Source organism: Hermetia illucens, chromosome 2, assembly GCF_905115235.1.
Source record: "Hermetia illucens chromosome 2, iHerIll2.2.curated.20191125, whole genome shotgun sequence".
NCBI classification, from domain to species: Eukaryota; Metazoa; Arthropoda; class Insecta; order Diptera; family Stratiomyidae; genus Hermetia; species Hermetia illucens.
In genome coordinates this window covers 177,210,357-177,228,555 of record NC_051850.1, presented here as the reverse complement: position 1 = coordinate 177,228,555, position 18,199 = coordinate 177,210,357, and the positions used below count along the sequence as shown (strand labels likewise).

At 42.6% G+C, this 18,199-nt stretch overlaps 1 protein-coding gene across 1 annotated transcript; it reads right to left on the bottom strand.

The window, feature by feature from the left end:
• Positions 1–3,701: 3,701 nt before the first annotated feature.
• On the bottom strand, positions 3,702–16,475 carry LOC119650452 (antigen 5 like allergen Cul n 1-like). The gene is made up of 4 exons (XM_038053306.1): positions 15,959–16,475; positions 4,352–4,498; positions 4,059–4,291; positions 3,702–3,994 (listed from the first exon to the last, which is right to left on the bottom strand). The coding sequence occupies exons 1-4, from the start codon at positions 16,076–16,078 to the stop codon at positions 3,745–3,747; spliced, it is 750 nt and encodes a 249-aa protein (XP_037909234.1). The 5' UTR covers positions 16,079–16,475; the 3' UTR covers positions 3,702–3,744.
• Between the last annotated feature and the right edge of the window lie 1,724 nt (positions 16,476–18,199).

The following is an 18,199-nucleotide window of genomic DNA, read 5'->3' as shown; positions in this document are numbered from 1 at the left end:
GCAGGTACTCACGTTAAACCCCCAGGACTTTCATGTCAGCGCAACTGGTGCGCAACCCTGTCGACCAAACCAAAACCAACTGGCCGAGGAGAATCTCCATAGTGGTGGCACCGGGAAACGCTGCACTCACTTTGGCTTGCCGGCCGTGATGCAGTAGGCGAATGCTCTAAAGGCCTAATCAGAGCGATCAGACCCGAGTCTGCACGGGGACTCATCTGAAGTGGCAAATTGGTCACGAAACCTCACCACTGGTATACTGGTACCATGGGAACCGAGATAGCCCCTCGACTCTTATATTTCGGGTGAACTTCCGTTGTATGTGAGTACAGCTCGGTTATTTGGGAGTGTCATGGGGGTTGTGGTTATGCTCAAGCGAGAAGAGACCTCCGGGCTTCAGCGTAGTGTTGCGTTTCAACACGGGTGCCGTACCCCTTAGTTCGGTAGAGATTTAAGTAGGTCTTGCATCCACCAGTATGAATGCTAAGCCATGCACTTGATATAGATTGGTACCGTTGCTGTTTGTCACAGCGGGGCTCCGATTGTGGTCACAAAATCAATCCACGTCCGTAGAGGACCGTGGGACCAAGTCTCCACGACAGGTACCTACGTAAAACAGACAAGGACTCACTGTCAGCGCAAATGAAGTCGAGGAGGGAATAAAACGAAAGAAAGAGCTGGCTCCCAACACTGTGGCTCAGTGAATTCTTTAATCGGGTTATTCAGGAAGGTAGAACACCATCTGACTGGCAAGAAACTACCACTGTTTTGATATTGAAAAAAAAGGTAGCCCAGCAGAATGTTCAAATTACCGTCCGATCCGGTTACTTTCCCATATCATCAAGATTTTTGAACGCATTCTTGACAACCGTATTCGCGAAATCGTTGAAATAACCGTGAATCAAGCCGGATTTGTCAAAAAATGCGTAACTACTGACGCAATACACGCTGCGTGATTATTCATGGAGAAACATCGTGAGAAGCAACGCTCTCTTTTCATTGCATTTCTGGAGCTTGTGAAAGCGTTTGACCGTGTATAAAACGAACTAATCTGGTTTGCTTTACGACAACACTTCGTGCCAGAAGAACTCGTGCGCTGGGTTCAATTGTTCTACCACGAACCGAACAGTAAAGTGTAGTGTATCAAAACCGCTTCGTGCCTCTGTTGGTGTTCATCAAGGAAGCGCCCTCTCACTACTCCTCTTTGTTCTTGTTATGGACACCGTCACACGGGATATCTCTGAATCTGAATTTTTGACGACCGATCCCCATGAAACAGGCACAATCACTGTCAGCGGCAGTGACCTGCCCAGAACTGAGCGATTTAAACACCTCGGGTCAACGCTATCAGCCAATGGAGAACTGCGTTATCAAATTGCTTCACGCATTAACGCTACCTGGATGAAGTGGCGTTCCACAACTGGTGTGCTTTGTGATCGACGTATCAACCAACGTCTCAAATCTAAAATTTACCGTAATGTTGTCCGTCCCGTCGCTCTCTATGGTTCTGAGTATTGGCCAACTATAAAAGACAATGAACGGCGTCTTGCGGTAATGGAAACGAAGATGTTACGTTGGACTAGTGGCGTGACACGTTTTGATCAAATACGAAACGAGGATATCCGCGATCGTTATGGGGTTGCACCAATCGTGGAAAAGTTGCGAGAGAGGCGTCTTCGATGGTATGGTCACGCAATTCGTGCTAACGAGAATTGACTTACCAAGATTGGTCTGAACATCGAAGTCGATGGTAAACGACCAAAAGGCAGGCCTAAACAATGGTGGCTTGATACGCTGGATGGAGATTTAAAAGCCTCGAGATTGCACCCAGATCAGTCATTCGATAGAGCCAAATGGCGAAACCGATCACGACGAGCCCACCCCGCTTGTGAATGGGACAAAGGCAGAAGAACAAGAAGAATGTCCACCGAAAGGTTCGACGCAATCCGAGACGCAAGTCCACCTTCCTGTAACGGAAAATGCGGATGGAAGAGGAGTTCGCGGCAGCCAAACACAAGTTTTGCGGTATTAACGTGTTTGGGAGAACCGACACCTTCGCTCCTGTGTTAACAAGAAAGCAATTCAGCTTCGCTTCCTCATTTACTGACAGCCGGTATATGAACGTAGCGCCCATTGTGACACCTGCGGTGGTGGAATCACGCTGCTAGATTGTGCTGCCAAAAAGGGGGCACCCTGACTATGATCGCTACCACAGGAAGAATTGCGAATCTCGCTGTTTTATCTTCATGGAGCATGATATGTGGTGCTTGTGAGCGAACTGGAGGCGGAACACCGGAGGTGAACCAGACGACCGAAGCGGAAATTGAGAAAAGGCGGAAAAAGGAGTTCTATCTCGCCCCAACGAAGCAATGAAACAACAAAGTCATACCGAGAACGACCCGAGTAGAGACTGGAGCGGAACCTATCTCTTCAAAGAACCTCGTGTCGGCTCCTTCTTTATCCTTTCTCTGACTTTCAAAATTTCATTAAACAATAGAATCAATTAATGGTAGAGGCTAATTAAAATGATAACTTGTGCTGGTCGTTTCCTATTTGTTGCCGTAGCTATCCCCGTTGCCGGTTGACGGGGAAGTGACAACAGGGATGAATCCTCTAACAGACGTCGGAGCTGTTGATCTTGTCACGGAAGTTGTCGAGCTGACTACTGCAGGCGCCGAACATGAGGAAAAAGTGAGTCCTACGCTTCGTTGTGGAGATCCAAAAGTAGTTTTTGGATGTATAGAAAAACTAAAGCCACTGCTTGAGGTAGCAGCCGAAATTACACCTTTCAGCCTATAGCCGGAACGACCCGTAGATCCTGAGATTTCTGCAAGGTAATAACCTACGAGACTTTCAGTCTCCAAGCCAAACACAAAAACGACTAGCTCTAGTGGTATACTACCAAGGATAGGAGGGAAAAGGCGTGAAACCTTAAACTAGAAAGATGAGCTCAAGTGTAGGTGGAGCCTAGCTGGGAACGAAGTTGAGAAGCTTTTAATTCTCTATCTGACATACCAAAACGAAGTTGTGAGCCGAAATAGGCTTTCGTCCACTGGTTCAAGTTATTACAAACTAGGAAATGTTGGGCCCCACGTTGTAACCGTTTGTAATGACTCACCGTGTTTGTTGATGTTTTTTAGGATCCGGTGCCGACCCATGCATCAGCAAGAACACGTGATTTTTTACGTGGTGACACGTGACGGATCGACGTGTTCGCAGGACCCCCCGCACCATCTCCGAGCCTGGCTAGCACAGCGGCAACACTTCGATGGAGCTTCAGTATTTGCGGGTGGATCTTCACCGTAAATTTCGTCACCTTTTTAGGATCTCGGGATAGCTCTTCCTTCTAGATCGTCTCCAGCCACTCAGGATGGCCTTCCGACCATCCACTAACCCATTGAGTCATTATACAGATACGAAGAAGTGGTGGACAAAGCGCATTCTCACATCGTTGCCTCAACCTAGTGGAAATTTCAAGACTTCCGTTTGAAACCTTTAGATCTGTCTCAACCTGACCTTTCACCAATTGACCACTTCTGTAGGTTTGGTAGAAACAGTTTGAAAATGACGAGGATCTCAAGATTGCGCCTGTCAAGTTTTTCAATTACCAGGCAGAGGATTGGTACAGTCCTTAAGAAAAGTGTTTAGAACTCAATGGTGACTATATGAAAAAGTAAAATCGATATGTATGTAAAATACAAAGAACCTGTTGTAACCATTTATTAAACTGTCTCAATTATCTCTGATCTAAGGTATAAAATTGGGATTGATAGGTTCCGATGCAGCACATAAAGCGGGGTATTTGCTGTTCTTTCCCTTAGTACATTTCGATGCGGCCGTCCCACTAACATATATTGGCCTGTTCAAAATATTAGTTTGCGCATAGTTACAGGCAAAGAAGAATTCTGCACCATTGTCCTTGGGTTGCCTCAACATTCCGCAGCCTACGCGTGTGTTACGGTCATTCACCATAGCCGTGAAGTGTCCAATGACAGCCCTGAAATTGAGGTATTAGTTTCCATAGCCAAAATGTGAAGAGAGCCTTTGATTTCTAAACTCACTTGGTTGAGGAATATTTATCCAAGTTGGCTTGCGTGGCATCCTTGTACTCGTTGAACCAACTGTCAATTCCGCCGATGATAGAAGCCTCTGCACTTGGTGCTGGACGTCCCCAACGCCATGCCAAATTTTGACCGGACCACTTGAAGCGATCTGTATTGCGGCAAGCGTCATGCTTCATAACACATTGTTTGACATTCAGGACAGCCAGTTTTGCTAATTCGTCGTCCCATTGCTGAAAAGGAGGTCAAAATTATAAAAAAAAAATTTCCTAGGATTTGAATGCGTCATTTACCATTGTCGCCATGCGAGAGGCTGGTTTGAACTTCATACTTCCGCTTGCTAATTTATTCCGATACGTATTGTGCTTGTCAACGATAAGGTTTTTGTAGGAGCCAAGATCGACAATTGTACGTCCTGATCGACATGTTGAGCTGAAAGCCTGGAAAATACAAAAAAGTATTTTAATCCTAGGATCAAAACCTCTTTTATTTATCAAATAAAATTGCACAGGTTAAGATACTGATTTAAGTAGATAGACATGACGGAGAAGGTTGCCTAACAAATATTGAGTGAGTAAAACTGTGAAGTTGAATCTTTGTTGTAATTCTCCAGTTTGGCTGAGGTTTGAAGAAACTGTGATGATCGCTTTACGAAGGGTTCAAAACCTACCGCTGACTCCAATCATACGGTTATGTGAGAGTTTACTACCTCTTCCTCGTTCGTTTACCCCGCAGGACTGCCAATTCGACAATCCAGGGTACACTCCGTGTCTGCTTAGAAATTGATTAAAGTCGTGGCTGACGTGCCCTGGTTTAATCCATTTTGAGACATCTGTGAATCATCCCATCTCTTTTGTCACTCTAATATCACTTCACTTCGTGCCTGTTGCTGAAGATAGGTACAGGACTTGCCAATTGCATGGGTCATAGTGGCGTCGATCCTCTTTCGTCTGCTGTTGTACGGTAAGCGCATAACGTTCGCAATGCACTCAACCGGTATGGGGCTACGATTTTGCTTCTATTTGGTTCTAATTTCAATGACGATGCCCACCCTGAAGCTGCGTAAAGCTGAAAACTGTCGAAATGAGGAGCCGATGGCTTTACCGAGGGCCACCTACATTCGGTAACATCCTTGTCAACAGTTTAGTCACTGCGAAAATTTCGTTAATAAATTTTCAAAATTTAAATTTATTTAAGGATTGACTGCGAACACATCATAGTTCGCCAATCCTGATCTTTATCGAGGTTTGCTTCTTTGGCTTGGTGAGCAAAGCTACCTCGGTTTTATGGTCTACGGGCGTCAGACCACTGTTTCCTAGCCAAAATCTGATTTCAAAAGATGCCTCGTTTGTGAGAACCTCAACCTCTTGGATATCTTGTACCACGATAATCATTCTCGTCGTCGGCGAAGCCAAAGATTGTTACTCCTTGGGTGGTTGTAACATCAAAATGCGCACCAGTCATTTTGGAACGCCTAATTTGGCTAAAGCTTCTCAATTTTGAAGTTTTAAAGGCATTCTTCACATCGAAAGTAACTCCTTTCTTCATCTTTTTCTTCTGCCTTTGTCCCGCTCATAAACGTGGTCGGCTGATCTGGTTGCAATCGCAAGGATTTAAATCCCCACCCAGTGTAACAAGCTACCGTTGTTTCGACCGGCCTTTTGGTCGCTTACCATCGACTTTGATGCTCCGACCAATCTTGGCAAGAGAATTCTTATTAGGACGAATTACGTAACCATATCACCTAAGATGCCTCTCTCCCAGTTTTTCCACGATCGATGCAATCCTATATCGACTGTGGACATCTTCATTTCGGATGTGATCAAAACGTGTCATCCCACTAGCCCAATGCAACGTTTTTGTCTCCATTACCGCAATGCGCCGTTCGTTGTCTTTTGTAGTCGGGTAACACTTAGAACACACATCTAGAATAACTATTGTGTAAGAGTTATTTTCCTCCATTACTTTCTTCGCAATTTTCGTCACCGTACTGATCGCATTGATAGTAGATTTGCCTGAAAGATCACCTTTCAGTTCTACGATCGGCTCAAGTCTACAAAGATGATTCGAAAAATTTGCCGATGCATCCCAAGGTTTATTTCGCTCCAGGATTAGCACAAGCATCTGAATCTTGCACCTTTCTGGGAAAATCCCTTTTTTAAGGCACGGCGTAAATGTTTTCACGAACCACCTTCAACCCCTTGAGGGCCACTGTCAGAACTTGTTCGGAATGTCGTCTAAGCCTGGTGTTTTATTTTAGACAATCTTCTTCACGGCTTCCAGGCGTTCTTCGGTGGTTACCTCGGGGATTTCGTCAAGGTCTGTTTGGACAGTGGTTAGATTCGATTTACTTCAAACTTATGGGAAGAGGACTCTAATGATATACCGCAAAAAATCAGGATGGGTGATCAGTGGTGAGCGTTTACCCTTGGATGACGCCATGACTGCCTTGCATGCATCGTCCTATGGGTCGGAGTCTGCTTCTTTGCACAACTTTTTGAAGTATTGAGTTTTACTTCTAGAAATGGCTGCTTCTTCTTTCCTCACGTGTTTATATCGGTTGTGCAGCTCCTCGGACTCAGGTCAGTTCCTGCCAGGTTGGTTTTGTCGCCAGGCTTTAAGCCAAATTTTGCGGTGTGCTTCCATTTCGGCATTCCACCAGAAGTTGGCCATTCGTTTCTTGAGTACAGTAAAGTGTGGCATGGAAGCGTCACATGCTTTTTGCATACTTTATAGAATCAGCGTCAATTTTCCTTCTACGTTCCCGATCAGTTTCGCCTCCTGGAGAAGTATTTCCTCGAATATTTGCTTGTCAACTTTTTTGCATGTTCAACCCGCTACCGTAGTTTTCTTGATATATTTTGCTCCTCTCTCTGAAAGATTATAGCTTTATGGTCGTTGCCGTTGGAGATTTTCTTTATGCATCTGAAATCGAGGGCATGCACGCGGAGCTCTTGCCGACTAAAACCTAGCAGATTTTTTCCACACTCTCCGGGGGGACCACCGTACTGTTTCGTGGGGGCTGTCCAATCGTTAACTGTTCACTATACATGAGCTCATCTTATAAATTGCAGTAAATTCCCTTCTATGTCTCTGCTCCGCTTCTGCTTCTTTTAATCGCTGATGCATCCGTTTCTTGATTCCAACTACTGCCCGGCTCCTCGTGCCAACGTTAAACGGGTATTTAGGTCAGTTTCAAGGAGTATCCATGAGCTCTCAGGAACCGAAGAGGGCTTTGGTGCAGGACTCTATCTCTCGAACGAAAACGAGAAGAAAAAGCTTTTCCCACGGGAAATTATGTAATGGTTTTGCAAATTAAATATATGCGATCCTGGTGATAGGTGAGCGATTGCTGGGCAGGCACATTGTAATCTGCAGTGTTAACCAGACTGCACTGAGGGCGTTGAGTAGTTCTTTGATCACCTTGAAAATCATTAAGGATTGAAAAAACCGTTTGAACTCTATTTCTAAATTCAATACGGTGGAATTTCTCTGAGTACCTGGTCAGAGGAATAAAACCTCGGATGTCTTAGCAAAAGAGGGTTCAATCTGTGTTATGCCGGAGCTGGAACCAGCAACTGGAATATCAGTAGCATTATCTAAGGTTGTCTTCGTAAACTGGCAACAAACTTTTCATAATGATAGGTAGCAGAACCTAAATGTTGTAGGATACTTAAAACTTTTTCTGTCAGAACCTAACGTGCATACCGCAAAGTGTACCCTCTCGGAAAGTGGGAAGGCTTGGAGAGGTATCGTGGGTATTCTAATTGGCCATAATTCATTAGCTCGACATATGTTCAGAATAGGAATTATTGAAAATGATACGTGTCCTTCCTGTAATAGGCCACCACGGTCTGAGTGCTCAGAGGCTATGCTGCCCCCTCCCCCCGCGCCAGGAGCACACACAAGAGCGATAATGGTTGAGAGGTTTGGGACCTTCCGCTGCCGAAACCACCCCGTGATTGGTGGAATATTTTTCGAGCCGGCCATGAGGTCAGTTTTGTGTCAACTAGTCGGGAACGAATCTTTAAAGCTTGTTAACAGCTTTCCTCTCCTCACTTTTGGCCCACTTACCAGTGATTCACAAGTAAAAACTACGTTCACCATGATTTGGTACACTTAATATGCCATGTGTGTTTCCAATCCGTGTATGTTATCCACGGCCTCTTTGGTGGCGTAAGTTCCTCCCGACATAATATTACATGCTCAATATATTTATGCTAATTTATCTAATGTCATTCCTAGTTATTTGGCCTCATTTGATAGTTCAAGCTGTTCACCACAAAAGGAATTCTAGTCTAAGTTTATACGACATTCTTTTTAGTGAACCACAAAGGATTGGCCTAATTGAGGTTCATCATTAATCTCTTGTAGTAACCTCAGAACTCGTTAAAGATGCTTTAAGATCGTTTACAGGACATTCGAGCCCTTAGTCATTGAAGTCATTGTATGGTATGGAGTTCACCCTGCCATTCCTCCGATACAATGAGCTTCCTAAGACTGGCTTTCTCAGACTGTTTGATATGAATTTGTGGCGATATTCACTACCCGAAAACATCAACGGATTTGACTGTCCCAGACTCTTTTCTGTAAGATTTCAAAGATTCAGACTTTGGAGGCCCTTAAGGAGAATATACTTGAAGAAGTCTTGAACTTGTCGGCAGAAGTATCCCAAAAAAATGTAGCCAAAAAACTTTGGGTGATTTGGGACACTTTGTGCAATAAGCCAATAAATAGGCTGCAATACGGGGCCACAAAACCCCCTCCTAAAAGGAGTCGAACCGTCAACCGAGTTAGAAATAAAAGTGGAAGCTCATATCGACTGGCACTTCCTTTGAGATATACTTGAATGGTCAAAATTTGGGTCCTTTTCAGTTTTTTTAATAGTTCTGCTTTCATAGTAGCCAATTTTAGATATTTATTGTGAATTTATTACGCGATTAGGATGGTCAACTTTAAACATTTCTAGTGCCCGCTAAACACTAAGAACTCCTTTCAAACGAGCCGCTATAAGCGGGTATCCAAAAAAAGTAATTATATTCCAAGCTTATCGGACGTTTCACCTACATTACAAAAAGATATAAAGAATGTTTGGTGTCTTTTTCCTAGATAATACGCAGATAGCATGTAATCTTTCTAAGAAACGAGCCTCCCGGAAAAAGCCCCGTTTCGATTATATTTTCATCATTCCATAATTTATCTTTTAGAGTGGAAAAAAGATAAGCGGGAGCAATTTTGAAGTAAAGGCAATTAGCCTTTTGATATTAAATATTTAAGTATGCGTCAAAGTTGTTAATTTCCGTTGGTTTTATTTTGTTTATTTGGCGCACAAATTAATTGTCAGTCTATGAAGAAAGTCGGCAACCTTTGTAGGGTATGGTTCTGGTAGTTAGTTCATATGAAGATCTTTCAATCTTTAAAAAGCAAAATCTAAGACTTCCATTTATTGTTACTTACGAAATCAACCTCAAAAATGGTGAATTCAAAGCTTTTGATTACAAAAGCGGTTATCAATCTCCAATTCAATCCAATATCCACAATATCCAAATTTCAATTAAAACTAAAAAAAAAAAATGTTTAATTTCTATGGAAATATCATAGCATTGTTAGGACATTCTAGGTAGCTGATTATGAAAACCAAAACGCTTCAAAATCGGAACGATTTGAAAAATATCTGATAATCGAAATTCCAGACCATAAATAGTGTTAGGTCATTTTATTTTTTCACACTCATTTTGAATATCAAATAAGTCAATTAGTTTACGTAAGAGAGACGATAGCAAAATGGTTGACATAAAACTAAACCACAAAAGTAGAAAAGTCAAAAATATCGGAAACAAAAATTCTAAAATAAATGAAGAAGATATTTTTTTTGGTAGAGAGTTCATACTAGAAAGACAGGGTTGTGTTTTGGCTACGCCCATTTGAGGGACTACTATTGTCTCTTCTCCTTAACCCGAAAAATTCACGGAGCCTCATGGGCGAGGGACGCGAAGTATCATGTTATCATGATGTCCGGAACCCACCCCGGAAGGCTAGAGGGGAGGGGTAAGGCGTCATTTGTAAGGTCAGTTAGAAAGCGAAACTGTCCGTTCTCCTTCCATCTAAATTGACCGTGAAGGTCCGCCCGTATAGGATCAAGGACACGTGAATCTTTTTTATAGTGACATGTGTCGGACTGGAATGACAAAACAGAACTTTGCCCACAAACTTTAGGTCGGACTAGTAAAGAGACGTACAAGGGCATATCGTCGAGACTCTTCAGAAGAGCTGCCTTCAGGTTTGGGCGAACTTTCAATTTCAGTTTTGCATTTTCTTTAGGTTTTGGGATAACACTCATTCTACAAGTTATTACAACATATATTTTATGGCAGAGTTAAAAGCGGAACAACCTTCCCTCCTCGTATACCCTTCCCAATCTTCCTCATCTCATTCCGTGTCATTGCAATGGGATTGGTTGCTACAAGTTTTCAATGAGATTGGCAAGAGACATCTCCTCCTTTTCCCTTTACGTTATTTCCCTCCTTCCATCGGTTAAAAATTCAATTTTTACCAAAAAGTTTAGGAGAAAATCAGGTTTTCCTTTGATTTATGATTTTTTTATTCAGTCTCTTAAATATTCTTCTTTTTATTGAGCCTTTCTCCCATTCACAAGCGGGGTCGGCTCGTCGTGATTGGTTTCGTCAAATGCCTGATCTGGATGCAATCGCGAAGTCTTTAAATCCCCATCCAGCGTATCAAGCCACCGTTGTGACGGCCGGCCTTTTCATCATTTACCATCGACTTCGATGTTCAGACTAATCTTGACAATACCATCGAAGCCTTTTTCGCAGTTTTCCCACGATCGGTGGAACCCGATATCGATCGCGGATATCTTCATTTCAGATGTGATCAGAACCTGTCACGCCTCTAGTCCAAGGCAGCATCTTTATCTCCATTATCGCAAGACGCCGTTTATTGTCTTTTATAGTCGGCCAACACTCAGAACCATGGAGGGTGACAAGGTGGATGATATTGCGGTAAATTTTAGGTTTGAGACGATCGTTGATAAGCCGATCACAAAGAACAAGAGTTGTGGAACGCCGGTTCATCAGGTTGCGTTAATGCGTGAAGCAATTTCATAACGCAGTTCTCCATTGGCTAATAGCGTTGACTCGCGAAATTTAAATTGCTCAGTTCTGGACAGACCACTGCCACTGACAGTGCCTGTTTCATGAGGATTAGTAGTCAAAAATTCAATTTTGTTTAGATTCAATCTGAGACCGTGTTGCTGAGGCGATCATTCCATTTTTGGACAAGTTGCTTGAGATCATGTTTGCTATTAGATGCTAGGAAACCGTCATTTTCATAAAGCAGAGTATATGGCGCTGGACGTTGGATGTCCCGTCTGCCAGTGTCCACAACAAGAACAAAGAGGAGTGATAAGAGGGAGCTTCCTTGATGAACTCAAACAGAGACATGAAGCGGTTTTGATACACCCGCCACACTTCAAACTTTACTTTCCGAATCGTAGTGGAGTAATTGAACCCAGCGTGGTCAACCGCTTTCTCTAGACTTAGAAATGCAATGTAGAGAGGGCGATGTTTCTGACGGTGTTTCTCCATGAGTAACCGCGCAGTATGTATTGCGTTAGTAGCTCCGCGGTTCTTGACTCACGGTTATTTAAACGATTTCGTGAATACGGTTGTCAAGAATGCGTTCAAGATTGTTCATGGTATGGTAACCGGATCAGACCGTAAAAACGCACGACGAGCCAGTGTATTCATCTCGCTGTTTTGTAGGTGGCTTGATTCGATTCGTTTCATAGGGCGGCTTCGCAATCAATGACGGTGGTGAAATGTCAGCGTCTTATGAGAATAGAAGGTCATCAATTATATGCTCGCCATCCAAATTGCGCGCCGCAAACCCCTTCCCCCATGGCACCTGTTACCATCCGTCCGTTTCTACCTCGTCCGTGTTCTAATTTGCAGCTTTGGGCACCAGACCATTGGGTTTCTTGCAGAGCGCAGATATCAATGCGCCTTTTTCGAAGGGCTCTTGCGAGTTCCTCAGTCTTTCCAGTTAGGGTGTCAACATTTAGCGTGCAGACATGTATTTGTTTGGCTCGAACTAATTTACTTACGTCCTAATGCCGTCCATGCGTCAAGAACCCTTGCCCATTTCTCGACAGAACCGAGGCCCGTGCTTCTGTCTCGATTGAGGTAGACGCCTTAGCATTTTTCCGAGGTTTGTTACTCGATCTGATTATCTTGTTTCTAACGACATTGGATACATTTTCTTGGTCAACCTGTCGCAGGGCCTGTCACCAAAAGAGATCAGGTAGGATTTAGCATAGTGGAATAACTTCAACTATTCTTTATTTGTTCCTTTCCCTGGTCTCAGCATTTAATTTTTGTTTTACTGAGGATAGTACAAAGTACACTGCCTCAAAACCTCCTCCTTTGCCAGAGCTTGGGAACAGCATGCTATGTTAATAGCGCACCCATAATATAAAATAACATAAAGTTACATAAAAAATAAATACAATCTTCTCTTATCTGTGAATAATTACTACAACTTCTATGAATATTTTGCAAGAATATTTACTTGAAGCATTCACTTTTACCTTGAGCAAATTCCATTCATTCATTTTCATTTTAGAAAATTCCTATATATCATCATTTACGGAGTTATGACAACCTCGTCTCATACCAGAATGTAGAAGTCATACAATTTTTCGATACCATTTTTATAGTATGCTCAGTTAGATAGGACTTAAGAATCCATTCAAAAACGGACTATGATTGGTTGCTGGGATGTGCGTACGCTCTTCGACAATGGGTCCTCAGAATGCTCACTTTCTCCAACATGACCGGGAGTTCCAGCGATATAAACTGGGCTAAGCGAAGTAAGATGGTGGGACCCTGGAGAGTGCTACTCTCCTTCTTGCGGCAATGTGCCTTTTTAATCTGGAAAGCAAAGTGCTAGCAGACGCGAATGCAAAGCGCGCTCTTTTGACCTGGGAACCGGTTTCTGACAGATTCTAACTGCTTGATTTCGGTCCAGGTTGAGAAGTATAACAGTCGTACAACGCAACGTATCAACGAAGACTTCTCATTTAGTGGGAAAGGCTGCTTTCCATGAGCAATTGAACACAGTTGAGGGGGAGGTTCCTTAAGGTGACATTGTAATTGTGATGGGTGATCTGAATGCTAAGGTGAGATCTGACAACACCTTGTTCGGACATGTGATGGTGAAGTACGGTCTTGGCGACCGTAACGGTAGTGGAAGGAGGTTCGTGGATTTCTGTAACTTCCACCGCCTCGTCATAAGCGGCACACTGTTCGAGAAAAGAGCCTGCCATAAGGTCAGTTGGATTTCAACTGACCAGTGCCATACGTGCATCAGGTCGACCACTTTACGATCAGCAGTAGATTTAGGAGTTGTCTTCTGGATCTGCGTAGCAAGCGAAGCGCTTACATCGGTTTCGAAGGGGATTACCATCTGATGTTCGCTTACGTTCGCTTTTAAGTTGCGCCCGCCACTGCGACCCCCTAAATTCAGCATCGACCGCTTGTATAAACCGGCTGTCGCTCAACAGTGAGAGAGTTATATTGTTGATTGAACGTCAGATCTACTGACTAGCGCTCCTAAGAATATCGTTGAGTATTGGGCCACCATAAAAATGCTCCTTTCTCGGGTACTGCACAGGTCGTCGGCCATGTCCCTAAAGGGTGTCATAAGATCTGGCTAACTGCGGAGTCATGGAGGCGGATCGATAAATGGAAGTGATTGAAGGCTCTACTAATCTGCGCTGCGAATGATGGCCGAGCGTTACGTGCTCGAACTATGAAGGAAAAAACACTTCACCAGCGTCCTTACCCGCATTACAACCGGTAAAGTTCCTTCCTGCCATCACAGAGGTAATTGCTAAAATAGCTATTATCAGAGCGTCATATGATGGAGCATAATATGACGTGTTGCAGCGACGTAAAATATCGGAGGATTTTGAGGTAGAAAGCGGAGTCCGCCAAAGATGCATCCTGTCACCGATATTATTTCTTCTTGTTATCGGTGATGTCCTTCATACTGCCTTGTCTGCAGGACGTGGAGGAATTCAATGGATGATGACCTTTCAGACCTTAGTCAAATGGATTTGGATTTGGAAAGAGGGGCATATAGAGTTGGACTCCATCTCAGTCGGCCTGTCTACATGGGCAGAGCATCGAAAACGTCCATCAATTTGTATATCCAAGAATCGTGATTTCTGCCAACAGTGACACCGACCTGCATGTAGCTCGACGCATTGACAGCGCTCGATTTGCTTTCGTTGTTCTGTCTGAAATGTCAACACAAGGGTCAAGTTGAAACTGTTCTTGGCTGGTGTTATTTCTGTGTTATTATATGGAAGTAGCACATGGAATGTGAACTCCACTGTTATCCAAAAGCTCTAAGTTTTCGTCAATACCTATCTACGTCATGTCATCAGAGTGCGCTGACCGGACACTATTTCAAATGAAAAATTTGATTGGAACGCAGCGGTTGACAGAAGTGGCAGTGAATAGGCACACACTAAGGAGGGGTGACAATTGCATTGCGGGCTATACCATACAGTGGGGTCCACTCTCCTGGATAACGAGTGGGTCGCGTTGAGGGCACATGACGCAGACAGTAGAAGAGGGGTGCGAGCGTCTTGATAGGTCGTGGGACCAGCTGAAGGGCATTTCAGGTAACCACGAGCGTTATACTCCACCAAGGGGTGAAAGGCAACCATATATGGGTTGCCGAGTGCTAATATTTGATGTTGCAGGAAACACAATCAGAAAGCCGTACTTCGGTGAACTTGTGCAACTAAAAATGAAAATATCTATGTCCGCTTAGAAAATTAGTGGGCAAAAAATCGGTGTCCTCCTGGGCTGTTGGCCAATTTTGCGATAAGCAGCGCAGTCTATCTGCTCTTTATTTGTTTTTTCCAAAGAAGTTGTCACTATTGCAGAATATGATGCGTTCTTCATGAGCTACCATCCTTGTTGAGGTCTCTCCCTTGAATCTATCGATATTTCTGCGTTCCTTACCAAGAACGTGACTAGACGTGAATCTTTTCAGGTTGTAGGTTATGCAAATTTCACAATTGATCAAAACGTCAAATAAACTAAAACACATATTGGTGACAAAGAGCTCTCTGGCTAAAAATACATATCAAACTCAACTTGATCCGCTCTACTGGTAAGGTAAAGACGTTTGCTTCTAAAATGTACTTAACCGCCTCCAAGTTGTCCGAACATCGGCAAGAGCTTTCGCAACTCTAAAGTATTACTCTTAGACGTTATCCCTAAATACTGCGGTTTATCACTGGTTAAACCCCTGTAAACACTATTTCAGGAGGTCCTGCCTATCCGTCTGTCTGTTTGCCTGTCTGTCATACTTGATTCACTCGGAAACGATTGAACCTATTGTCACGAAATTTAGTGAAAACGTATGATCTACGGATTCTTCTGCATATAGCAAGTGGCGCCATTTCTTGTTTAGGGAAAGGAGGGTGAAATTTTTTTATAGAATATGGCCTCGTATTCAATGAAAGGGCTCAATTAGTCCTTTTCGAAACTGGTCCTTTTGTTGATATTAGATGAAAAATAGTGGAGTGAGGGCTGACAATGTCAGGTCCAAAAAGTGCAACAGGTCGCGTTGTCAGAACCTATCCAGCCAAAAAATCTAAAAAAAATCAGGGTATTCCGACTTGCTTTTAGGATTCTACCAAGGAATTTACTGAATTTCACTTTATTTGGTGCGTCAACAAAAGAGATTGAAAGTGACGTTCGAGGTACTGAGTTTTGAACCCCTATATCTTTGGGAATTCTTATGTGTTCCCAAACGAACAGTAAGAGATTCCAAGTAACTCCAGATTTTAATACAAAACTTACCCCATTATTTCCGCAGGCGATATGTTTGCTCCCTGAACAAAGCGAGGTCGAACAATAGTTGGCCGTTTGTCCTTGGACGTAGATGACGTAGGAAACCAAAGCAATCACAACCTTCCACATTTTCACTTTTCGAGTTCCAAACAACTTCAACACTGGGTGCGACAGTTCTAGTGCGAGATACTTTCTTGAATCAACTTTTATACAGCTTTACAATTATTTGTTTTGAACACCAACCATCTATTTTCTGTTTACTTCAAATAATAGCACATATGGTTCTGGATAAGCCATAAATTTGCTCCACTAATGACACCCTTCAATTCGGGGAACTCATGAGACGTCTTGATAGGAACGAACTGCCGCGGTAATTAGTAGAAAGCAATTACTTAAAAATAAAGAAGTTTGTATTTTTGCTCAGTTGGGTAAATAATCACTCAATGCAAAAAAAAGTTGAACAATGGAGTATGCGTTACTGTCCGACTAAGGCTCCACGTCAAGTTCTACTGTTTATGCTTCCTCGTGGACGGTTGTATCTGAAACCACTTTTTAATGCACAACTAAACGCTGTTATATCTTGGGAGGTTACACGGATTATGAGTAATAGTTTGTGTAGCTAAACTGATAAGGGGGAAGCAATTATGCAATGGGTACCTATGAGCAAGTGATCGTTTATGATTTGGAAACATTAAAAATTGCATTTAAATAAAGAATGGGTTAGATTTCGGTCAGAAAAGGGGGTAAGTAGGATTCGAGTTGAGATTACAAAGCTCGTTTATGGTATCATCTTCATTTATGTTCAGACAAATTAGCTGAATTTCTGTCAAGGCTGATTTGAAGCAATTGAGTGATAACCAATTTACTTAGAGCTCATAATTTCTTGTTTTGGTGACCGAAAAATGCAAGAGAACTATCTTTTCGGGTTAACAAGCTATTTCCGTCCTAAATACTGCATTCCGGAAAACAATGGCTTCTTCAGTAGTATCCGATTCCTAAAAAGCAGAATCTATTGGTCAAACAGACAATTTCTCCCCCGTTTCCCTTTTATTGGGGGGAAAAATATCAAAACAACTAAAAAATCAATAATTATGACTCCGGTTCCAATTTAGATTTTCTTTAAATAAAGTACGAAAATGCTAACGACTAGACCCTAGGGATATGCAAATGTTTCGGAGTGAGTTTTCCCAACCTGTGGTTTCGTTGAATTATTTTAATAAAAATGTTAAGGGTAGTTTGCTACGTTAAAGGTATTTTTTATTTAGTTGAAAATAAAAGAACAAAAATAGGACAGAAAATGTTACTTTATTTATCTTTTTATTGTGTATACTTTTATCTATTTATATGTGAATATTTTACAAATTAAAAAAAGATAAGATTAAAAAGTCTCCAAATGGTCCCCCATTAAACTACTAATAACTTGCATAGACGCTTAACTTTTGTTATAGAACGAGTGTTGTTTTTTTTCTTTAAGCCCGACAAAGAGATCATTTGGTGATTTTTAAGATTTTGTGTGAAACAAAACCTTATTAGAATTGACACGGCGTCTGTCTGCCGGTCTGTCTGTCTGTCACATCCGATTTATTTGTCAATTAATCTTGATGAAATATCATTCTATTGCAACTATTCGAGGGGTAATTTACACACTGTTCACTAAATAAATTGGGTGCATTTCATAACTATAATATCACCGTAGACTTCGCTGTGATTAAATCTAAATGAAATTTTTAGTTTTTGGAAAATAATATGAAAGAAGATAGTGTTGGAAACGCCATTCTCGAACTTTCCGATTCAAGTTAACTTGAACAAGTTTAAAGGACCTATACCTAAATGACGTCTATGCAGCTTACGACGGTATAATAATAATAATCGTTGGCACAACAATCCATATTGGATCAGGGCCTTGAAGTGTGTTAGAGCACTTCATTCAAGACCGTAACGGTACACCACAGTAGACTGTAGGAGGCAATGTGGTCAGCATTGCGCTCGCCCGAGATTATTACCCTGATTTGACTCAGGTACTCATTCACAGCTGAGTCGACTGGTATCCGACGTCAAATCACGATACAAATCCCACTGCCGCCAGCGAGATTTGAACCGCGACCTTCCGTACGACAGCCTTGTGCTCTAACCACTCAGCTATCCGGACACATTACGACGGTATAGCCTCTTGATAAAGTTAATGTCGACACTTGGCATATCAAAATGCAAGTTCTGCTACCTTGGAGCGAAACTTGTTCCAAAATTTAT